General features: G+C 36.5%; 1 protein-coding gene across 2 annotated transcripts in view; it reads left to right on the forward strand.

The window, feature by feature from the left end:
* LOC105492598 (speckle type BTB/POZ protein like) overlaps positions 1 to 25,332 on the forward strand; it is a 65,852-nt gene that overhangs the window by 21,349 nt on the left and 19,171 nt on the right. Inside the window, exons 2-5 of one of the 2 annotated variants that reach the window (XM_011759814.3) lie at positions 21,516 to 21,653; positions 21,842 to 21,963; positions 22,241 to 22,392; positions 23,888 to 24,015. In XM_011759814.3, coding sequence (XP_011758116.1) covers positions 21,576 to 21,653; positions 21,842 to 21,963; positions 22,241 to 22,392; positions 23,888 to 24,015 — 480 coding nt within the window. In that variant the 5' untranslated portion in view covers positions 21,516 to 21,575. Of the gene's footprint in view, positions 1 to 21,515; positions 21,654 to 21,839; positions 21,964 to 22,240; positions 22,393 to 23,887; positions 24,016 to 25,332 lie in introns of those variants that run through there. The other variant, XM_011759816.3, reaches the window with a different exon arrangement.

The following is a 25,332-nucleotide window of genomic DNA, read 5'->3' on the forward strand; positions in this document are numbered from 1 at the left end:
TTTCAGAGAGGAGCCTAAATTGACTAAAATTTAGTACAAATTTTAGTCAACTCTAAGTAAACTGGTTTTGAGTAATTAAAACTACAAGATGGACTTTCTGTTTTCATGTGTAGGTCAAAATGAGCTATTCCATTAATTCTCTCAAAACGTGTAACCCCCTTCCTTTTTCATTTTATTTTTAAACCAACACTAAGTGTTGTGCTAGGGTTTGCCTTACAGAAATGAATAAAATAGAGATGATATTATACTTAGGTAATACTGCAGCCATGCACCTAAACTTTATAGTAAAAGACAATAAATGAAGTAGGCTAGTGGGGGTGTATATTAGTCCGTTTTCATGCTGCCAATAAAGACATACCCGAGACAGGGCAATTTACAAAAGAAAGGTTTAATTGGACTTACAGTTCCACATGGCTGGGGAAGCCTCACAATCGTGGCAGAAGGCACATCTCCCATGACAGCAGACAAGAGAGCTTGTGCAGGGAAGTTCCTGTTTTTAAAACCATTAGATCTCATGAGAACATCACGCAAAACACCCACCCCCATGATTTAGTCATCTCCCACCAGGTCCCTCCCACAACACATGGGAATTATGGGAGCTACAAGATGAGATTTGTGTGGGGACCCAGAGCCAAACCATACCATTCTGCCCCTAGTCACTCCTAAATCTCATATCTTCTTCACATTTCAAAACCAACCATGCCTTTCCAACTGGTTTTGAGTAGTTAACCCCCAAAGTCTCAACTCAGAAGTCCACAGTCCAAAGTCTCATCTGAGACAAGTCCCTTCCACCTATGAGCCTGTAAAATCAAAAACAAGTTAGTTATCTCCTAGATACAGTGGGGGTACAGGCATTGGGTAAATATAGCTGTTTCAAATGGGAGAAATTGGCCAAAACAAAGGGGCTACAGGCCCCCATGCAAGTTCAAAATCCAGCAGGACAGTCAAATCTTAAAGCTTCAAAATGATCTCTTTGACTCCATATCTTGAATCTGGGCCATGCTGATGCAGCATCCTATGGTCTCAAGCAGTTCTGCCCCTGTGGTTTTGCAGGGTACAGTCTCCCTCCTGACCGCTTTCAAAGGCTGGTGTTGAGTGTCTGCAGCTTTTCCAGGCACACGGTACAAACTGTCAGTGGATCTACCATTTTGGGGTCTGGAGAGTGGTAGCCCTCTTCTCACAGCTCCACTAAGAGGTGACCCAGTAGGATTCTGTGGGGGGCAGGGGCGGGACTCTGACTCCACGTTTTCCTTCGTCACCGCCCTAGCAGAGGTTCTCCATGAGAGCCCCATCCCTGCAGCACACTTTTGCCTGAGCATTCAGGTGTTTCTATATATCTTCTGAAATCTAAGCAGAGGTTCCCAAACTTCAATTCTTGACTTCTCTGCACCTGCAGGCTCAACACCACGTGGAAACTGCCAAGGCCTGGGGCTTCCACCCTCTGAGGTCACAGCCTGAGCTGTACCTTGACCCCCTTTAGTCACAGGTGGAGTGGCTGGGACCCAGGGCGCCAAGTCCCTAGACTGCATAGGGCAGAGGGACCCTGGGCCCAGCCCATTAAATCATTTTTTCCTTCTAAACCTCCAGCCCTGAGATGGGAGGGGCTGCTGCAAAGGTCTGTGACATGCCATGGAGACATTTTCCCCATTGTCTTGGGATTAACATTCGACTCCTCATTACTTATGCAAATTTATGCAGCTGGTGTGAACTTCTCCTCAGAAAATGGGATTTTCTTTCCTATCACATTGTCAGGCTGCAAATTTTCCAAACATTTATGCTCTGTTTCCCTTATAAAACTGAATGCCTTTAACAGCACCCAGGTCACCTCTTGAATGGCTTGCTGCTTAGAAATTTCTTCCGCCAGCTACCCTAAGTCATCTCTCTCAACTTCAAAGTTCCACAGATCTCTAGGGCAGGGGCAGAATGCCGCCAGATCTTTGCTAAAAAGTAACAAGACCCACCTTTGCTGTAGTTCCTAACACTTTCCTCATCTCCATCTGAGACCACTTCAGCCTGGATTTCATTGTCCATATCATTATTAGCATTTTGGTCAAAGCTATTCAACATGTCTCTAGAGAATTCCAAATTTTCCCACATTTTCCTGTCTCCTTCTAAGCCCTCCAGACTGTTCCAGTCTCTGCCTGTTACCCAGTTCCAAAGCTGGTTCCACATTTTCGCGTGTCTTTTCAGCAGCACCCCACTCTACTGGTACCAATTTACTATATTAATCCCTTTTCACACTGCTGATAAAGACATACCTGAGACCGGGCAATTTGCAAAAGAAAGATTTACTTGGACTTACAGTTCCACATGGCTGGAGAAGCCTCACAATCATGGCAGAAGGCAAAACACATGTCTCGCATGGTAGCCGACGAGAAGAAAGCTTGTGCAGGGAAATTCCGGTTTTAAAAACCATCAGATCTCATGAGACTCATTCACTATCATGAGAACAGCATGGGAAAGACCCGCCCCCATGACTCAGTCATCCCCCACCGGGTTCTTCCCACAACACATAGGAACTATGGGAGCTGCAAGATCAGATTTGGATGGGAACACAGAGCCAGACTGTATCAGGGTGGTAGAAGTGTTTCACGTGAGCTGACTGGCAGTCAGTAACTGATTTGTTTTCCAGATAATTGACATACTGTGTTATATACTGCTTTTTTCCTACTTAATAGTGCTTTTTTGAAAAGAGAAGTTGTGGCTGGGCATAGTGGCTCACACCTGTAATCCCAGCACTTTGTGAGCCGGGATGATTGCTCAGGACCAGAACTTTGAAACCAGCCTGGGTAACAGCAAGACCTGCATCAGTACTGAAAGTAGAAAAAACAAACAAAACAAAAAAACAGTTAGCAAAGTATAGTGGCACATGGCTGTAGTCCCAGCTGCTTAAGAGGCTGAGGCAGGAGGATCACTTGAGCCTGGGAAGTTGAGGCTGCAGTGAGCCTTGATTGTGCCACTGCCCTCCAGCCTGTTAGAATGAGAACCTGTCTCCAAAAAAAAAAAAAAGTTGTAATTGTATCAATTTTTGCGTTATGTAAGAGAGTAGAGAGAATAAGATATCATCCATTTTCACCTTCACTCCCAGTTTTATTGTGCTTGCTTTTACTTGTATAAGTGATTTCTGTAATGTTCTATATGTTCTTTATTAGCTCTAGATAGTATTACCTATGTTTCTGAATCATGGTCTTGTTCCTTTCCTTACTCCTTCAGTCTCACAATTTTAATTAGTTGTTAATTTTGCATCATCAAGGTATTTGCATTTTGTTCTGACTATAACTTTTTTTACTTTTTAAATCAGTTCTAATGATTTTTAAGTCTAGAAATAGATGATTATATGAATACTTACTATGGAACAAAGTGGAATGTCTCTACAGTATGAAATGTAATCCTCTGTACATGAAAATTTCATCAATTGAAAATTTTCCAAGTGGAAAGTTCTTGTGGATTCTCATCTGATTGTTGTTGTTTCCTACTCTTCCTCTGAGGTTATTCAGCTCTACTGTGTCTTCACTTCCGTGTTTTCTTCTTCATTTGGTTAGAGCTGTGGTCTTTAAAATTAGACATTAATGTAGAAGGAGGCACACAAAATAATTTAGAGGAGTATCAGGATTTATTAGAAATTAAATTATGTGTTAATTTTTATCTATAATTTTTAATTTTTATTTTGGTATGTTTTACAATACATGTATTAATATAGGGATGTATATATTTTATAAAACTATACTGAGTATATTCAGATTTTTTTTTACTCATAAGGGTGTGCCATACAAAAAAATTTAGAGTTTAATTGGGTTCAGAATACATTTTAAATATAGGATGTCAGACTTTTCAAGTACGTGTTATCTGAAAATGTCCTTTATTTGGTCCTCATTCTTGAATAAATTTGAGTATGGATTTTTTTTTTTTTTTTTTTTGGAGATGGAGTCTCGCTCTGTGACCCAGGCTGGAGTGCAGTGGCACAATCTTGGCTTACTGCAACCTCGGCCTCCTGGGTTCGAACAATTCTTCTATCTCAGCCTACCAAGTAGCTGGGACTACAGCACCTGCCACCACACCTGGCTAATGTTTGTGTTTTTAGTAAAGACAGGGTTTCGCCATGTTGGCCAGGCTGATCTCAAACACCTGACCTCAAGTGATCCACCTGTCTCGACTTCCCAAAGTGCAGAGATTACAGGCAGCAGCCATGGCACCGAACCTGAGTATGGAATTCTAAGTTCAGCTTTTTTTTTCTTAACAGCATTTACCCCTTGCCTTAATATAGTATTCAGATTTTAGTCTGACTTGTTCCTTGTAGATAACATAGAAGTTTTAGGATTTTCTTTTTTTAATGGAATTTTGGAGTTTTATCCAGATGTGTCTAGGTATAGATCTTTTTTCAGTACTCATTCTTGGCAGTTGATGAGGCCTGTCTATGAACTTGTGTCTCCCTTCAGATTATGGAAATAATCTTGTGTTTTTCTCTTTATATATCTCTTGCTCCTAGTCGTACCTTCTTTAAGAGCACCTGTCAGGTCAATACTGGACCTCCCCGGTCTGACCCGCAGTTCCCTGATTTCTCATATTTCCTATATTTGTGTTTTTAATCTGTCTCCTTAGAAGTCGTCTTTATCTTTTATTTTCTACTCATGCATCAGTTATGACCATATTATTATTTATCTTGCACGTTAAACTTATTTTGTGATTTATTTTTAATCACGAAGTCTTTGTTTCTGACCACTTTTGCAAAGCAGCTTGTTCTTGTTTTATTCAATTGTACTTTATGAGAAAATTTTTTAAAAGTATATCATTCAGTCCCCTGAATTGTCTCCATTTCTGTGAGAGTTCTTTGTTAATTTTTTTCTTCTTTAGTTTTCCCCAAAACTAATAGATAAAAGAGAAGGTACAAAATGGGAAGAAAAAAAATTATCCTTGGCTTTCCGTTCATATATTAGGATGAGGGACTGTGTTGCTAAAAGATGGTATTTGGCTGTCATGGTCTTCAGTGCAGTTGTGTAGATCTGTTTCCCCAGCATCCTCTTTCTTGAATGGAAAGGTTATGGACACATTTGGTATAAGTGGGCAAGGTGTCTCAACATGATGACTTCCCTGAAGTTGCATGTGTAAGTTGGGAACTGTCACACATGTCCAACTAAGGAGGGCTTTATTTTGTGTGGGAGGGTGCTCTAATACTATTTAATTTCTATTAGAAGTTATCTTTTCTCCTTTTTCTTCACGTCTCATTCCTAGTGTCTGCTATGGTATTGAGAGTTAGTCCAAGCTGTATCCTGTTTGTGTCTCAGGAATTGGCACTCTCACAAGAAACATACCCAGACAGGTGGCCCTCTTCCTTTAGAGGGCAATTGTTGGCTTTGCTGTGATGGTAAAAGCTACAACTGCCACCCTTGGGGAAGGGTAGAGCCCCAGCTGTCTCATCTAGCCTAAATACTGTTTCTGAAATAATTACTCTGAGGCTTGCCTCTTGACCGTTTCCTGTTCTTTGTGTATGTGATGAAAGGTTAATTTTTCTTTGGGCCTCCTTAAAACAAACATGGATACTTACAGTATCCTGGATTGTGATTTATCTCCCTTTATATATCTGCTAATTTATTGCCATTCCTCTGACTTGAATTTTTAAAAATGTCTGATCTACCAATATCACACCCTTTCTTATTTTCTAACGTTGTTATTGGTTTTTTGGTTTGTTTGTTTTTTTTTCTTTTTTTGTAAAAATTTGTTGTTATCTCATTGAGTATGGTGTTGGGAAATAAAAGAGATTGATAAATGTGTTCCTTTCACTGCCTTGAACTGTATATATTTTTCTCAAAGTTCCATCTTGGGTGCAATATATGACTCAGGTATCTAGAAATCAGAAAATTAATACAAAAACTGTATACGATTGTCACATATGAATTGACAAGACGGTGACTCCCTTTTGTTCTGGGTTTTTAAAACCAAGCATTGTCTGTTACTTACATTCTGGAAAGGACATGTCTTAAAGAATTTAGTGTAAGCTTGGACTCAAATCCAGTCAAGTGCTGCCAAATTTTAGTGCTAGGACTTTGAGTAGGTTACTTTGCATTTTTGCAACCTCGTTTACTTATCTGTAATATTGGCAGAGGCAGTTATTATCTTCCTCTTAGAGTTAATTTGAGAATCAATTAGATAAATACTTAAGTCTGGCATATTGAAAACCTTTAGAAAATATCTGTTCTCATTGTTTTTAAATTCCCTCTTTTCAGGAAAATGTTATTTATACATTTTAGATAGCCCCTTCCTTACAGGACAGATAAGTTTCTGCAGAGTTGACTGTGAAGCAGATTATTATAAAACAAATTTCAAAATAGTTCTCTTTATAATATCTGGGGAGAAAAATTATGAGTTGAAAGCTCTTGGTGAAGAAGTTTGTTAGTGGCTTGCTGGAATGAGTAGCAAGTACACTTGCAGAGAGAAGTTAGCTACTAGAAATGGTTGTCCCTCTTAGGAAGCACCTGCTGAAATAGTAGAGCCCTTTGCATAATTGGGCTCATAGGAAGCCAATAAGTAATACCCATCTTGTATCATTTTTCTGTGTATACTTCTATAAAGTTATAATGAATATGATGTATTCTTTATGGCCCTTTTGAATATGTTTTTGACCACCCCGTTTCCATACTGTTCTTCATTGTTACCTTGGTCATAAATGAACTGTTTGTGTGTGTGTGTGTGTGTGTGTGTGTGTGTGCACTCATGTGTCTGTGTGTGTGTGTGTTTCTGGACTCTTTTTTTCTTTAATCAACTTCTCTGTTTTTCCACCAGTACCACTCTGTCTTAATTATTACAGTTGCTGTATTTTAGGTTTATGTTTTCTAAGTCTTTCAACTTTGTTGTTCATGATTGCTTTGGTATTCTTGACCCATTTGCATTTCCATGTAAGTTTTAGAATCAACTTGTCAGTTTCCACAAAAAGCAGCATTGGGATTTTTATTGTTATTACACTGAGTTTATATGTTAGTCTGAAAATATATACTTTTTTTAAACTTTTAAGTTCAGGGGTACATGTGCAGGTGTGTTATATAGGTAAACTCCTGTCATGAGGGTTTGTTGTACAGATTATTTCGTTACCCAGGTATTAGTCTAGTACCCATTAGTTATTTTTCCTAATCCTCTCCCTCCTCCCACTAATAGGCCCCAGTGTGTTGTTTCTTGCTATGTGTCCATGTGTTTCCATCTTTTAGCTGCCACTTATAAGTGAGAACCTGTGGTATTTGGTTTTCTGTTCGTGTGTTAGTTTGCTAAGGATAATGACCTCCAGCTCCATCCATGTTCCTGCAAAGGATGTGATCTCGTTCTTTTATATGGCTGTGTAGTATTCTGTGATGTACTACCTTTTTTTAATCCAGTCTACCACTGATGGCATTTAAATTGATTCTGTGTCTTTATTGTGAATAGTGCCGAGGTGAACATACGTGTGCATGTGTCTTTATGACAGAATGATTTATATTCTTTTGGCTATATCCCAATAATGGGATTGCTGGGTCAAATGGTAGTTATGTTTTTAGGTCTTTGAGGAATTGCCACACTGTTTTCTACAATGGTTGAAGTCAGTCTGAATATATTAAAATCGATGTCTTTACAATAATGAATTTTCTAATTCATGAATACTATATATCCCTTCATTAATTTACCTTATCTGTACTTTCTCTTAATATCTTTTGTAGTTTTCAGTGTAAAGATTGCATCCTTCATTAGATTTATTTCTAGGAAGTAGACTTTTAAATTATACTTTGGTATCTTAAAATTTTTGTTTTCCGATTGTTGCTAACATAAAAATATAATGGATTTTTATATGCTGACTTTGTATACAGCATCCTTGACAAACTTCATTGTTACTCCTGTTACTTTGTCTGACTCAAGCATGTTATCTGTGAATGGTGACCATTTTCTTTATGCCTTTCCAATTCTTATGCTTTTGTTTATTTATTTTTACCTTAAGGTACTGGATAGGACCTCTAATACAATTTGAATGGAAGTGGTAATAGTAGTCTTGTCTCATTACCATTTCTCAGGGAAACCTTACTGTAGGGGGTGTGTGTGTGTGTGTGTGTGTGTGTGTGTGTTAAGACACTTTTAAAATTAAGGATTTATTCCTAGTGTGTAGCATTTTCATCCTGAATGGGTATTGAATTTTATCAAATGCTTTTTCTGCAACTATCAAAGTGATCTTTTCCCTCCTTTTTCTGTTAATGGGATAAATTACATTAAAAATTCTAATTTTTAATCTAGTCTTAACAGTTGGAGTATTTTGGCTTATGTATAAAAATGTAATTATAAATAATATAATTATATATTTACAATCTTTTTTCTCTTCTTTTTAAAATCTATTTCATTTTTAGTTATGCTGTCTTTTCTTGTAGTGGTTACTGTAGAGATTACGGTGTACTTCATGGAGTAACTTGAGCTACTACCAAGCATTATTTTTGCCCCACTTCCCCAAGAATGCTAAAACCTTACTTAGAATACCCTTTTCCCTATAAAGAACACTTTTTACTCCATTTATCCCTCATGGTTTTTACATTACTGTTGGCATGCATTTTAATTCTATTTATATTTAAGCCCCAAGACATTACAATTTTTCGTTGGCCAGTTTTGGAAAATTCTTACTTATCTCTTCAAATATTGCTTCTCTCTTTTGCTTCTGTGACTCCACTAAATAGGTGTTAGACTCTTGCACTGTGTCTCACGTTTGCCTTTGGCTCTTTGTAATACCTATATTTTTTTCTCTGGTTTAGTGAAAATATCTTCATTGATCTTTTAAAAAGTTTTCTAGTCTTACCTTTTGCTGTTTAGTCTATTCAACTTATATTAAGTAATTTCAGTTATTTTCCAGTTCTAGAATTTCCATTTGATTATTTTTAAATGAAATTATTAGTAAAACTCCGTTGCCTGTTTTTTTTTTTTTTTTCCTCCTAGCTTTGATTCATAAGCATCTGTTTTTTGGCAGCCTGATAATTTTTGATTGAATAACTGTAAAAATTGGGAAGGCTCCAGATGATAATCTTCTTTTAGACAGGATTTATTATTTCTTTTCTTAGACATGTTAGCGTGGGAGCTGATAGCTTTCATCCAGTCAGGGACTAAAGTGAATCAAGACTGTTTTAAGGCTATTTGTACATTTGATTTGTCTTCATACAGTCTAGCTTTACTTTACAGGTGTTTCAATTTAGTCTTAAATTCTTGGGACACTGTGGCAAATCTGAACTCTAATCCTTGTCTTGTTTGCAGTGTAAGATGTCTGAAAACTTTGCTGCTTGAATTACTGTTGCATGCAAGTCAGCATTTGGCCGAAGTCTTAAAGAACACCTCACCAGGATCTTAACCCCTTGGGTATCCTATTTTATCTCCAGCGCCATGAGGCCAACAGAATCTTTGTTGATAGTTTCATCCCATGGCAGTGGCTCTGTCTGGGTAAAGTATGGATTCTCGCTCTTGCATTATGGTTACAATCCGCAAATATTATTGAGGAGAAAAGTGGTGGTAGTCTATCAGCCCAATTTATTTATTTTTATTTTTGTTCGCTTTTTTTTTTTTTTTTTTTTTGAGATGGAGTCTTGCTCTGTTACTCAGGCTATAGTGCAGTGGCGTGATCTCGGCTCACTGCAAGCTCTGCCTCCCGGGTTCACACCATTCTTCTGCCTCAGCCTCCCGAGTAGCTGGGACTACAGGCGCCCGCCACCACACCCAGCTAATTTTTTGTTTTTGTTTTTGTTTTTTTATTTTTAGCAGAGATGGGGTTTCACAGTGTTAGCCAGGATGGTCTCGATCTCCTGACCTCGTGATCCGCCCTCCTCGGCCTCCCAGAGTGCAGCATGAGCCGCCGTGCCTGGCCTTGTTTTCGTTTTTACTTCTGTGATGACTTGAAATGTCAGCCCATCTTTAGGTTGTTCTCCCTTCTCTGGAATCTTGTGACCTTTTGTCCTGATTGCTTGAGCAGCTCTAGATACCTTTAAACATACTTATTTTTATTCGAGTTTTTCTATTTCTCAGCAGAATTTACTTTACCTGCCAGTTATTCCATTATCCCCAGAAGCAGAACATCTCATGATAGCCTCTAAGTACTTTTCTCATACGTTGTTTTGATCATTACCAGCCTTTTCTCCCCTGCCCATCTTTACCGTCAACTGTCATCAGTAAAGTTTTACTTACTGTTTTTATTCAGTACTCATGTTGTGGTAAGAGTGTGTATATGTATAAAATTTCCTATTATCCACTCAACAACCATAGGGCAATGAGGTGCTATAATAATTTAATAAACAGAGGAGAGGCCCAGTATCTATAAGATCACAGAATTCATGGCAAAGCACTGATTCACACTGATCTCAGTATATAACTCTTGCTATTAAAATCTATGCTCTTGTTTGTGGTCTTCCTATAATCTTGTTTGCTTCCTATAGAATACAGCTCAGGGAATATCTTCAGGACATTCTTGCTGTCCTGAAGTGCTTCATTATCACTCTGTACAGTTCTCTCTCATATTATCATATTCAAAATATCTCAGTGAGTGTCTGTATCCTCTACTGTGTTACAGTTTTTGCCAAGAATAGGGAATGTGTTTTGTCTTTGTACCCCAGGGTTCATTAGTGCATGATATATCTAAGCATATAATAAATGTTTATTATATTTCCCTAAAGTCATTGTATACTTAATTTGAATGGATTTAAGAAATGTGTGTGTGTATTACTATTTTATCACCTTTATAAACACTTATTAGAATCTAATTCTACTCCCTGGTAACAGTCGTAGCAAAACTGTTGAACTATATGTTAAGTTACATATTATATTAACTCTTTTTCATCATATATATAAAGTTGTTTTGACCTCAGGCAATATTTTGTTATGACATCCTGAAGCAGTTCAGAGGACTTTTAGCATAAATATGGTGGTATTTCAAAATTGTAAAGTAATTTACCATTTGTTAATTGTAGAATTAATAAACAAAAATGCTATGTGTGTAATTAAATCACAGTTGATTAAGCTACCTCCTAGAAGATGAATGAGCTGATTGCAGATAACAATGAAAGACATAGCTCATAAACATCAGTCTCATTTTATAACTGTATAAAATTTTGATAATACTCTTTAGACAGCATGATTTTTTTTTTAACCCTACTTTCCTGGGTAATGTATATATTTTATTGGTCTAGAAGCCTGATAGCTAACACACTTGATATACTGCACAGTTGAAGACATTTGTTAAAGAAACTTAATAGTTTTTCCTTTGGGTGATTAAAAATAACAATTAGTACTTTATTCTCTATTAGTGGCTAATTTAGACTCAATAGTTATAGAAGATATTTTATCGAGTTGACCCTCTGTATCCACCGATTCCGCATCTGAGGATCCAACCAACTGTGGATCAAAAATATTTGGGAAAAAAAAAATTAACAATACAACAATTTAAAAAATTCAAATAAAGCAGCACAGTATAACAACTATTTACATAGTATTTACATTGTATTAGGTGTTAAGTAATCTAGAGATGATTTAAAGATACCAGAGGATATGTGTACGTCAAATACAGTTATTATGCCATTTTATATAAGGGACTTGAACAAATCTGTGAATTTTGGTATCCATGGGAGTCCTGGAATCAGTCTCCCATGGATTGTTGTAAACAAAGGGACAACTTTGATTACTTTTCAATCACAAAAGAAATGTGTATATATTTGCATATGGACATGTATGTGCAGGTACTTTTTAAAAATGAGGTAAAATTCATACAAAATTTATCATTTTTTTTAAAATAAAAAGTACAGTTCAGTAGTGGCTTAGTACATTGACAGTGTTGTGCAACTAGCATCTCTGTCTAGTTCCAGAACACTTTTATCAGTCCCAGAGAAAACTCCATAACCAATTACTTACCGTTTCCCCCTCCTGACAGGCCCTAACAACTACTTATCTGCTTTTTGTATGTATGGATCTGCCCAGTATTTAATACAATGTGGCCTTTTGTGCCTATCTTCTTCACTTAGCATAATGTTTTGAAGATTCATTCATGTTGTAGCATGCATCAATACTTTATTTCTTTTTATGACTACATATTATTTCATTGTGTGACCAGGCTTAATGGCTCACACCTGTAATCTCAGCACTTTGAGAGGCTGAGGTGGAAGGATCCCTTGAGCCCATGAGTTCAGGACCAAACTGAGCAACAGTGAGACCTCGTCTCTATAAAAAATGAAATTACCTAGGCATGGCAGTGAGCTGTGATTGCATCACTGTATTTCAGCCTGAGTGGCAGAGCAAGACACTGTTTAAAAAAAGGAAAATTCATTGTGTACATGTACCACTTTTTAAAAATTCATTTATTCCTTGGTGAGCATTTGGACTGTCCAGCAGTGGATGGATTATTAGCTAGTAACCTTTTGGCTATAATGAATACTGCAGCAATGAACATTTACATCTCAGTCATTTGAACACCTGTTTCCAGTTCTTTTGGATACATACCTAGGGGTAGAATTGCTGGATCATAGGGTAATTCTGCGTTTAATATTTTGAGGAATCCTTAAACTGTTTTCCACAGCGGTTAAACCATTAAACATCTCCACAAGCAGTGTCCACGGATTTCAGTTTCTCTATATCCTCGTCAATGCAGGTGATTCCTCACTTGGTTTTTTTTTTTTTTTTTTAATTTAGCCATTCTAGTGAGTTTTTTTTTTTTTTCCCCCAGCATTTTTACTGTGATCCATACATTTGCAGATTTCTTTGCTTTTAACCTACTTGGACTTGATTGAGCTCCTTAAATGTATATATTATTGCTTTTCAATAAATTTAGGAAGTTTTCAGCCATTATTGTTTTAGCTATTTTTTTCTGCTTCTTTTTTCTTTCTTCCCCGTCTGGTTCTCCTGTTATGTATACGTCAGTATGCCTAAAATAGTGTCCTACAGTTCTCTGAAGATGTTCATTTTTCTTCATATTTTTCTATCTGGATTGTATAAACTCTATTGATTTGTCTGTAAGTTCACTAATTCTTCTATTAGTTCACATCTACTGTTGACTTCCTCTAGTGAATTTTCATTTCAGTTGTATTGTTCAGCTCCAGAATTTTTATTTGGTTCTTCAAAAAAAAAAATAACCTTTAACTTTTTGTTGATATTCTTTTTTTGTTTTGTTTTGTTTTTGTTACATTGTCATCATACCTTCCTCTACCTTGATTATGGTTTCCTTTAGTTCTTTAAACATATTTATTAATGGCGATTTGGAATGCTTTGTCTGTTAAATCCAACATGTAAGTGTAATCACAGTTTCTGTTATCTGCTTTTTTCCCCAGCATATGGGTCATACTTTCTGTTTTTTCATGCCTTCTAATTTCCTATTCAAAGCTGGACATTTTACGTAGTATATTGAGAAATTCTTGGAACTGGTTTCTTCTTTCCAGGACATGCTGTTGCTTCTTGCTTATTTTGTTTATGGACTGTTTTAGTGGAGTCTATTTAGTGCCCTCCCCACCCCCCAGCCCCACACACACACAGTGTTAATTTAAGCCTCTGATGTTGCACCTCTGGGGAAGCAGCCTTGGGTATTCCCAGTTACCGTGGGTGATAGTGGTTTGGCGGGGCTCTCTTTTTGCCTGACTACACACATCTGTTAAGGTCCATTAATCTAGTGCTAATTACACAGTTTTCAACAATGCCCTGGGGCATTATGTTGTTCTATAGACTCATCAAATTTGGTTTCCTTTGAAGAAATAGTTCCCTAAGTCAGTGCTTGAAATTTCTTCTGAACCCAGGTGGACTCCTCTCAGCTGTCTCTTTTCCTGTTTTTTTTTCGGGCAAACCAACTGTCCAGTTTAGCCTTTGTGTCTGTTGATTCCTCCAGTCTCTTCTCATTTGCCTCTCACAGCCTCTACTATTTTTGAGATCATGCTTGCATGTTTCCTTGCAAATGAACTTTGTTTCTCTGGGAAGAGATTAAAAGCAGTCTGCTTTATGGTCCATCTCTTTCCACAGGCAAACATCTCCAAGCCCAGGCTCTGGAGTAAGGAGTAAGGAACAATGGTATTTCTTTCCCAGTGATATGTCTACTGTAGGAGCTGAGCTGGAGGGAGGCAGTAACCTCAGTTCTTCTTATCTTCACGCTCCTGGTATGGAACCCACAGCTTACAAGTCAAGACAACAGTGATTATTACCCCGACAGCACCATGCCCAAAGTAGAGCCTCTACCTTTCCAGCAGTGACTGATTTGAAGAAGGGAGCCAGCCCCTTACCTCTTGGCTACATTCACGTGGAGTATCAGCATTAGGTAGCTAGAGGTGTAGCAGGATGAGCCAAACAAACAAACAAAACCCCTCAGACACCAAGTTGAGAAAGGAAAGGACTTTATTCAGCCGGGAACGTCAGCAGACTTAACGCCTCAAACAACCGAGCTCCCCAAGTGAGCAATTCCTATCCCTTTTAAGGGCTTACAACTCTTAAGGGGGTCTGCGTGAGAGGGTCCTGATTGATTGAGCAGGCAGGGGGTACGTGACTGGGGGCTGCTTGTACCAGTAATCAGAATGGAACAGAACAGGATGGGGATTTTCATGATACTTCTCCATACAGTGTCTGGAATCTATAGCTAACACAAGCACTTAAGTCATGGGTTGATTTTTAACTACGAGGCCCAGGGTGTGACACCGGGCTGTCTGCCTGTGGATTTCATTTCTGCCTTTTAGTTTTTTTGTTTTGTTTTGTTTTGGTTTTTTTTTGAGACGGAGTCTCACTTTATCGTCCAGGCTGGAGTGCAGTGGCCTGATCTCAGCTCACTGCAAGCTCCACTTCCCGGGTTCACGCCATTCTCCTGCCTCAGCCTCCCGAGTAGCTAGGACTACAGGCGCCTGCCACCACACCCAGCTAATTTTTTGTATTTTTAGTAGAGACGGGGTTTCACCGTGTTAGCCAGGATGGTCTCGATCTCCTGACCTCGTGATCCACCCACCTCGGCCTCCCAAAGTGCTGGGATTACAGGCATGAGCCACCACACCCGGCCTGCCTTTTAGTTTTTACTTCTTTTTTCTTTGGAGGCAGAAATTGGGCGTAAGACAATATGAGGGGTGGTCTCCTCCCTTAGAGGCAGGATGAGAAATGTTGACATCCTTCCTGTCACAGGAAGACTTTGACTGGACCTGTTGGAAGAGGGAACATAGTGCTTATTGCTACACCAGTCTGGAGTGGAGTTTCTGACTCCTTGAGTTGGGACAGAGCAGGTCCTGGTTCAAAAACACCACAGACTCTCACTCTTCTCAGAGTCTCTACTAAATTTTCTTGAATAAATGTTTCTTCATTTGTTCTGTGCTTCCAGCAGTGTTTTTATATTTTTCAACAAATTTGCTGGGCAGTGTGTCCATGGAACTCCTTAAGTTGTCATGCTGAAAGCTTTTTTCATTAATGGTTCAGTCTTTGCTGTTTATGGAGGTCTGTTCACATTTTCTGTTTCTTCTTGAGTTTTGGTAGTTCCACATTTGTGAATTTTAATTTTTTTTTGTTCTGTTACTGATTTATAGTTTCATTCAACTGCAATCAGAGAAGATACTTTGTATAATTTAATTTTTAAAAAATTTGTTGAGACTTGTTTTGTGGCCTAGCGAGCATATGTTCTATCCTTGAGAACAATTCGTATGCACTTGAGAAGAATGTGTGTTCCACTGTTGATGGGTGAAATGGCTATTAGGTCTAGTTATTTTATACTACTTTGAAGTCTGCTATCTCTTTATTGATCTTCCTGGTTCTATGCATTATTGAATGTTGGGTATTGCTGTCTCCAACTCTTACTGTAGAATTGTCTATTCTCTCTTTAATTCTGTTAGTTTTTGCTTGATATAGTTTAGGACTCTATTATGTGGTGTATATATGTTTGTATTTGTCATACTTTCTTGATGAATTGACCCTTTTGTCAATATATAATATCCTTTGTCTCTTGTAACAATTTTTGACTTAAAGTCTCTTTTGTCTTATGGTAGCATAACCAACCAACTCTCTTCTGCATGAAATATCTTTCTTCATCCTTTCACTTTCAACCTGTTTTTGATTTCCATAAACATAAGAACCCTTAAAGATACTCTTCCAGTCTTTGCAGATTGCCTATTTGTTGGATCACTTCTTCAGTGCTTAGCCAGGCCATTTACAACTCTGCCTTAGTCTTCACTTCCTGTTGGCTCAGCACCGTGAGCCAGCTTAGGACCTTCTTACCTGTTTTCAAGATGTGTTTGCCCCTGGCCATGCCCATGGCTTTGTAGATTTCCTGGGATATATGGGAGCTTTTCAAAGCTTTTATTCCCCAGCTTCTTCCTTCCCACACTTTTTTGCCTGGTCATTGCTTGTGCCAACTCTGATTCCTTCTCTAGGTGGCTATAACTAATACATTTGCCTCTTAATGTTTTTGATAAATGCCAGATCCCAGAATGCTGTCCCCTACCTTGGTGAAGCTCCAAGGCAGGTGAAACTGGCCCTTCAGTCAGTCCTTCAGGGAATTGCCAGACTGGTCAAAGTACATAATGACAATATGTTTTAGAATAAGATCCCTGTTGCTCCCTTTGGTACCAGCACCCTATACCAGGAATGAGGGCAAATGACTTTCTACCAGCATCCTGTATCAGGAATGAGGGTTGATGACTTAGGTGGACTACCAAACTGGGGGAGGGGGCCATAGTAAGCAGATGTGTTAAAATGCCACAGCCCTTTCTCACTGAAATTCGGTAGCTGCTTTCTTCACTAAGCATTCCCTTAGCTGTTAAGTTTTTTATTCAGTTCCAGAATTTCAAACAAGCTGATTCTGACCATTTCACCAGCTATTCATTTCTTTTGTGGAGGGATGGAGTTTTGGAGCTCTCTACTATTTTGTGACATCTACATGTATATACATTATTACATATCTATGAATTTCTACCTATATAGTTTAGGGATTCATAGATATTTTTAAAGAATGTCAATAAATTTATTGGTATGATAATCAGCAATTCAGGATATAGGTTACTTCTGGTAAAGAGAGGAAATGTGATGGTGGTAGGGACGCACCAGGATGGTGGGTACGTGATTGTTTGACGTGTGATTCTTTTTATGTTTTCTGAATACTTGAAATTTTTATATAAAGTTAGATAGTTGTATGTGTCTATATGACATATATAAAACATTGTGACACTCAAGCATTTTGTTGAAGTAGAAAGTCTTGTATATGTTTATTCAAATAACAAATCATGCTTTCCCTTTAATAAGTAAAAGTAGGAAATATCACACTTGAAATGCTTAAGACTGTACGATGGGATAGGGAAGAATCTTCTACTTATTTGTTGATGTGTATGGATTGATTGTCTTGTGTTTTTCTCTAGATCTTAGTTTCATTGTACCCTCTCTGCAAGCTTTTTCTGTAAGAATGAGAATAGGAAGGCCTGAGTGTTAATAGGTAGTTGATAGTCTACTGTTTTTATTTTCATTTTTCTTCTTATGAAGAGGAGGAAAGAAGTAGAATCCTGGAAATAGCACTAAAGTGGACTTTGGGAGATCTTTGTCTTTGTTCTTTGTTCTAGTATTCATCTAACAGTGTAAATTTGGACGGTTCTTATATTCTGTGCCAGTCCGTTTCTCTCATCTTGGTCCTCATTTGTAAAATAAGAATTGGAACAGATCAGTAAGGCCTGTTTCAGCTTTGTAAAATCCAGAAGGGCACCATGATTCTATGGAAAGAGCATTGACTTTGGAGCCAGGCAAATTTGTGTTCAACTATTTTCTAATTACTTAAACTCTAAAGTAAGCTTTCCAGAGTGTCTCTTTTCTCATCATTAAGATGGGGTATTAACACCCATCTCACAGAGCTACTGAAGAATAAACAACATATCTGATATCTTGTAAAGAGCTCACACATACACTCTGTTCACTCAGATTCTCCATACCCTCATCTTGTAACTACATCATTTGAAGGAGTAGCTGGAGAGAAAACAACAACGACAAAAAATCCTTGTAACCTTTTATGTAGCTTGCTTTTTTTTTTTTTTTTTTTTTTTTTTTTTGAGATGGAGTCTCGCTCTGTTGCCCAGGCTGGAGTGCAGTGGTGCGATCTTGGCTCACTGCAGCCTCCACCTCCCAGGTTCAAACTATTCTCCTGCCTCAGCCTCCAGAGTAGCTGGGATTATAGGCGCCTGCCCCCATACCTGGCTCATTTTTGTATTTTTATTTTTTTTTTATTATTTTTTGTTGTTGTTGAGACAGAGTCTGGCTCTGCCGCCCAGGCTGGAGTGCAGTGGCCGGATCTCAGCTCACTGCAAGCTCCGCCTCCCGGGTTCACGCCATTCTCCTGCCTCAGCCTCCCGAGTAGCTGGGACTATAGGCGCCCGCCACCTCGCCCGGCTAGTTTTTTGTATTTTTAAAGTAGAGACGGGGTTTCACCATGTCAGCCAGGATGGTCTCGATCTCCTGACCTCGTGATCCGCCCATCTCGGCCTCCCAAAGTGCTGGGATTACAGGCTTGAGCCACCGCGCCCGGCTCATTTTTGTATTTTTAGTAGAGACAGGGTTTCATCATGTTTGCCAGGCTGGTCTTAACTCCTGGGCTCAAGTGATCCGCTTGACTCAGCCTCCCAAAGTGCTGGGATTATAGGCGTGAGCCACCGTGCCTGGCCGTGGTTTGCTTTTATATATGAATTACACTTGAAGTGTATATGAAGTATATTTTTATATATGAGGTATGTTGTGAATTATACTTCAGGAAGATAATAACTCTTCTAGAAATATTGAAGAACTTTCTCTTTACCCTCCAGAGTTTCTAAAACTTTTTTATTTATGTATTTTGTTAGTATTAAATTATAATAGTATCTTTTTATAAAAGCTTAAAGATTCAGGTTAACGTTTTATTTGATTTCTTTCTTTTTACCTTCTACCCCAGGATCTATTACTTAAATAATAACATAGACACAAGATATTACATATTTGTTGTGGTCCATATGAGTTTGAAAATAACCATGTTTCCCACTACCTTTAAAAATAATTACTTGTATTTCTGTATTAATTAAAACATAACACATTGATAAAATATAAATAAATAAAAATAAGAAAAAAAGCTCATCACCCAGAGATAGCCTTTAATATTTAGATGTATTTGACGTTATCACTGAAATGCCAAAGTGCAACTCAGTGCCTCCATCTGCCAGTCTGTTTTTCTTTGTGCACCAGTACCTCCATATACTATTTATATTTATAAAAGCAATGTCCTGTTAGGCATTCTGATTTTTTTTAGATATATAACATATCCTGAACACTTCTCCCTGTCATTAAGAAAATTTAATACACTCTTAATGGTTGCACATTTTCCATGTATTAATATTACAGAAATATACTGTGCTCAATATTATCTTTTTCACAGTTGTAATCATTTTCCTAGGATGTGTTTATAGGATGAATCTGACAAAATTTCTTTTGATACTAATTATAAAATTGATCTATAGCAAAGCCTTATCCCCAGTATAGTGACATCTGCTTCTCTGCAATTTTGCTGGCTGTAGGGCTTGACAGTTTAAAATAATCTTGGACAATGCAATAGGTAGAAAATGATATGAGTTCTTTTTCTATTTCATTGATTACAAGTGAGGGTAAACTTTTTCTTTTTCTTTTTTTTGGTAATCATTCTTCTGTGAAATGCTTGCTCATCTCATCATTTTTTTGTGTGTGTGAATGTTTTTGAAATCAATGCAAGTTGCCAGAAATCATATAAATGCTTTCATGGAAATCAAGTAACACCCTCTGCATTTTTATACTTTTAGAAATTGGTAGCTTGTATTTTAGCATCATTCCCTTCTTGCCAGAAATCTCACCAGGAAATAATAAGGGAGATTATTATACTATTTGTATTCCCGCAAGAAAAGTATGAGAGCACCTTTCCTTACACTTTCACTCATCTTTTGGATTGTTCCTAGTTTGATAGGGAAAAAGTGGCTTTTTAATTTAGTTTTAACTTTTATTTTTCTAATTATAAGTTTCTTTCCTGTGAGTTATTTACTTATTGTTTTATTTGTACAAATGCTTCATATATTAAGGAAATTAGTTTTATGTGCTATATGCATTTCAGATATTTTTTCTTGGTTTATTGTTTTTGAAATTGGTCATGATGGTTTATTTTATCATGTTTCTTTACAGCCACTGGCAAAAGTATTGACCAGGACACATCCTTCTCTTATATTACTAGAGATTTTTCTAACAGATAAGTCTAATAATCATTACTCTTTCAGTACCTTTATTTAGTTAACTATGAATTTCCTAAAATAAATATTCAACTTTTGTTTCTGCTTCTGTTTCTACTCCCAACTCTGTAGAAAACAATAGTGGTCTGTCTTGGAGAATGTTCCACATGCTTTTGAAAAGAATGTGTTTTCTACTGTTGATGGGTGAAATGGCTATTAGGTCTAATTATTTTATACTGCTATTCAAGTCTGCTATTTCTTTATCAATCTTCCTGGTTCTATGCATTATTGAATGTTGGGTATTGCTGTCTCCAAGTATTATTGTAGAATTGTCTATTCTGTCTTCAATTCTGTTAGTTTTTGCTTGATATATTTTGGGGCTCTATTATGTGGTGTATATGTTTGTACTTGTCATACCTTCTTGATGAATTGACCCTTTTATCTATATAATATCCTTTGTCTCTTGTAACAATTTTTGTCTTAAAGTCTGTTTTATCTGCGGTAGCATATGGTTCTCCAGACTTCATACTTATATTGTCATGTAATCTTGAAACCCTCTTGCACCTCAAGAGTGCACTGCTTATGTAGCTTATTCTGATTGTGCCTCTTTCTTTTATTAAATTACAAAGCAGCAACATCTGGTCACTAATATCCTGATTAGATTATGAAGAGGTAATTGTGCATCCCATTGGATATAGTACGAGCTATAGTACAAGTATAGTACAGCTAACTGGGAGGAAATTTTATGACATAGTACATCTCGGTAAGAAGCACTCTGTTAGGGATGAAAGTCTTAACAGAGAACCTGATAAGATAGACGTAAACTTTCGTAGAAAGTCTGTATTTCTTCTTACAGAGCATTCATTGCCTGTTACATTCCATTCTGTGTTTTGCTTGATGAAAACTTCTGTAGTCTGACAGATGGGTAACTAGTATTTATAGTTCTAACTTTGCAAACCTTTTCGTTTTCATGACAATGTCAATAAAAGGGTGAAGGAAGGTAAGCCAGATATTAACTGATGTCATTATGTTTCCAAGATATTTTGTGATTTTGTGTATATGCTCTTACTCTTAAACTATACGTTATTTTAAAATTTGTGATTTTTTGGAGAACATGTCTTTACAAAATAATCTTATCTATAAATACTATGTTTGTTTAGATTTCAAGTGTTATATGTTACAAAAACTTATTTTATATTTCTTAAAATCATTAAATTTATTTAAAATTGTCACATGTTCCTTCATAATCTAGTTTGGGATAGTAATTGTTTCATGTCTATTTAAATATGTCTTCCCTCTTGATTCTGTCATTTAAACTTTTTAATCAGTACATCAGACTTCTTTCCTTTGTAGGTAAGGTAGTCAACTGTGTGGGGTACTACGTAAATCCTAAAAGACTACAATAAAGTGGCAATGTCTCGGGAACCCACCCCACCTCTACCTGGAGATATGTCTACTGGTCCCGTAGCAGAAAGCTGGTGTTACACACAGGTACATGCTCTTAAAAATCCCTCACTTTATGTCACTTATAAATTTTACAGTATGTTGAGAATATTATTGTGAAACACTTTGCCATAGTTATTAGAAGTGTTAGAAGACTGGATCATAGGCTGTTGAACATGTAACAAGTTAAAAGTATTAGCGTCATCATTATAAAAGTGGTTTTCTGAATCTCTTAGGTTAAAGTAGTAAAATTTTCCTACATGTGGACCATTAATAACTTCAGTTTTTGTCGAGAGGAAATGGGTGAAGTGTTAAAAAGTTCAACATTTTCATCTGGCCCAAGTGACAAAATGAAATGGTAAGATTTTTGTTTGCTTTGGATTTTTGTTTTTTGTTTTTGATGTGATCATCATCTGCTCATGATTTTGTTGTTGTTATTGTTCCTGAATGAGTATTAATATAATTTCATATTAGATTGGTAATATGTTCCTAATCATGTGGGGAATTATAAAGAACTGTGAGGATGTTGACAGGAGTGCTGTTTGTGATATTAACACATGATTTCAGTATTCTCTCTCTCTCTCATGCTTTTCAAGTATTATATTCCTCCATGTGAGCTTATTGTTTTATTTTAGGTGCCTGAGGGTAAACCCAAAGGGATTAGATGATGAAAGTAAAGACTACTTGTCCTTGTATTTGCTTTTAGTCAGCTGTCCCAAAAGTGAAGTTCGAGCAAAATTCAAATTTTCCCTTCTGAATGCTAAAAGGGAAGAAACAAAAGCAATGGGTAAGTGATTTGCAAACTGAGTGAAGACATTTCTGTAACTACATGTTGTGACTTCTTCTGCACCTTTACCTGGAAAAGTCTGGGACTTTTTCCACTAAAATCTGCTTAACCTGAAACTTTTAATTTGACCATTATTTAAATCCAGCAGAGAGCTATAATTATTTTACTGAGTCTTAGACTTTGTAAAACATGTAAAAATGGTTAATAACATTACTTCTTCATGTCCTAAAATGACATCCTAGTTGTCACTTAGAAAAATAGTTGCTGTTAGGGCAAGGTGCCTGGTTCAGTGCTTGGTATATATAATAGATGCTCAGGAAACATTTCTCTCTTGCCTTTTTTTGCCAGGTAATAAAATCTGAAGAACAGTGAGAAAGAGATAGAGTGCCCTGATATTTTGTCACTAGAATTTTTTGAGCAGTAGATTGAACACTGACTGAAAGGAGCCATTTTTCTTAGTTTCAGGGCCTATTAATTTCAGTCCAAAATTCACATATATAGCCAGCTGAAATGCAGTAGCCTTGAGCTTCATAATAGAAGAGTGATGTAGGAAATGTACATTGTGTATGGCAGAAGAATAATATTTTCTAGAAATGAATCACAGAATCAAATAACTTGATTACAGAAAATTCACATTCACATACATTTTTAAATTATATATTGCTAACATAATATATATTTTCACATTGTCTTACCTTAAGATAGTGGAGTATTTCAGGTAGATTGATTACTAATTTTCCACTTCCATTTTATTCTTTGTATAATAGATGATGAATACTTTCTGTAGAGGATCTTGTTTACTGCCTAGTATATAGTTGTTACAGAGTACCTTAGACATTTGAAATATTTACTTCAGATATTTATTAAATCTATTACAAATTACACGAAAAGCATCTTTTGGACTTTTATGAAAAATTCTTTTTAGGGGAGAGGAGGTTATGTCTGGAGACTTAGGAATGATAAAGGACTTTATTTAGCTTTTTCACAGGTTCATGGATTTTTCTATAGTTGGATAAAACTTAAATCAGTGGGATGGTTATGCCAGGAAAGCTTAAACATGCCTTGATATTTAGAACATCCGTTTTTAAAGGGAGAAGCAGGAAATAAGATGTATGTTTCTTACCAGATTCTGATATTAGATGATAAGTAGTGTGCCTGTACCAACATGTTTTGATCCTATTTCATTGTCTTTTAGGGCCTAGATTGTTAAAAAGGTCTCTTCCTTCTCCATGACATTTGATCTGACTTTTCTATTTGAGATCCAGAAGTCTGAAATTGAGCTCATTGACAATGGCCAAAATTGAGTAGGCATGTGAAGTTACTGTGTCTACCCGACTTAAAACTCTTACGACATTTGATTTATAAACACAAATATCTGCAATTTTTATGATGGATGTATTGGCAAGTCCTGTTTTCACACATTTAACTGTGTTACCATGTTTAAAAAGTCTCTTGGATATTTATTTTATTTGAACTCTATTCTGTTTTCCACCAGAAAGCCAAAGAGCATATCGATTTGTGCAAGGGAAGGACTGGGGTTTTAAAAAATTCATTAGAAGGGACTTTTTGCTTGACGAAGCTAATGGTCTTTTACCAGATGACAAGCTTACCTTATTTTGTGAGGTGGGTACATCTTTTATTCTAAGGAACCCCATGGTTTATTTAGTGATATGGCAAAAGTATAAACTGGATTAATAACCCTTTAAAAATTAATTGGTATAGTTCATCAAGTTTCATTTGTAAATTTTTGACTAGAAAAAGCTGTAGAAAATTCTTGACTACAAATCAGTGTAATGACCCAGTCTGGAAACATGTCATATTTCTAGCTATAATTTGTGTGTACACTTATACTACAACACTACATCCTTCTTCTCTTGAAAAGACTGTGAATGTGAATATGTGAACATTCCTAAATATTTTCTTCATTCTGAATAACTGACATATATTGTCACTTTTTAAAAAAATTTTCAGATTGATTGTATTCAACATTATTACTGAGAGTTTATCAGTTTGAACCCAGAAGTACCTGGAAGACATTGAGAAGCTTTCTGATTGTTCAGGCAGTTGGATTAATCTAATCAAATAGCATTCTAAGAAATAGTTCTCAAATTTTTAAGATATGTATGTGTCTATTGACAAACTTATAAGGTGTAATTATGTGCATAGAATGGCATATTTTGAAAGTTACTACCATTGCCTCTGCCAGTAATGTACACTTATGATTTGTCCTAATTTGATGTTTGGATTTGCTTTTGTCATGTTATCGTTAGGTAGTTTTATCTATATGAATTTTTGAGATTCACCTTTGGACTGAATTCAAGGATTATATTTTTAACCAGTACAGTTTATAGAGAATATACATCAGTAACAATTTTATCAAAATGTTTAAGGCAGTTGATAATTTTCATAAGAAATATAGTTGAAAAGATTTTTATCAAGTATTCAACAGTAGATATATTTCAACAGATTATCATGGACAGATGAGTGTGTTAGGAGTATAATAACTTATTTAACTGTAAGTTAGCTGTAATCTTTTTACATTAAGTGTATAAGATTTCTTGACAAGATTACAAACTAATTGTATGACATTATGTCAGAAGAATAATTGAAATATGCCCCCAGGGACTATATAATTGTGTCTTATTTTTTACTAAGACCAGTTAACTGTATGATGAATTTATTATGAATACAATTATTTGGTTGACAAAGCACATAGCACAAGTCTTATTAAATAATTGGGAAGAAAACAGTATTTGTTGCTAATTGGCAGATATTCTAAGTAGTATGCTAAATAAATATAGGTTATGCCATATAAAATTTTTAGCATCCTTACTATAGAGTCTTCCAGAATTTTAGCAGTTATCCTAAATTTCAACATGTAAATTTTTAAAATGTTAATTTAGAACAGAAAGGATCTTGAAGACTATTTAATCCAATTTT

This window comes from Macaca nemestrina, chromosome 11, assembly GCF_043159975.1.
Source record: "Macaca nemestrina isolate mMacNem1 chromosome 11, mMacNem.hap1, whole genome shotgun sequence".
NCBI lineage: Eukaryota > Metazoa > Chordata > Mammalia > Primates > Cercopithecidae > Macaca > Macaca nemestrina.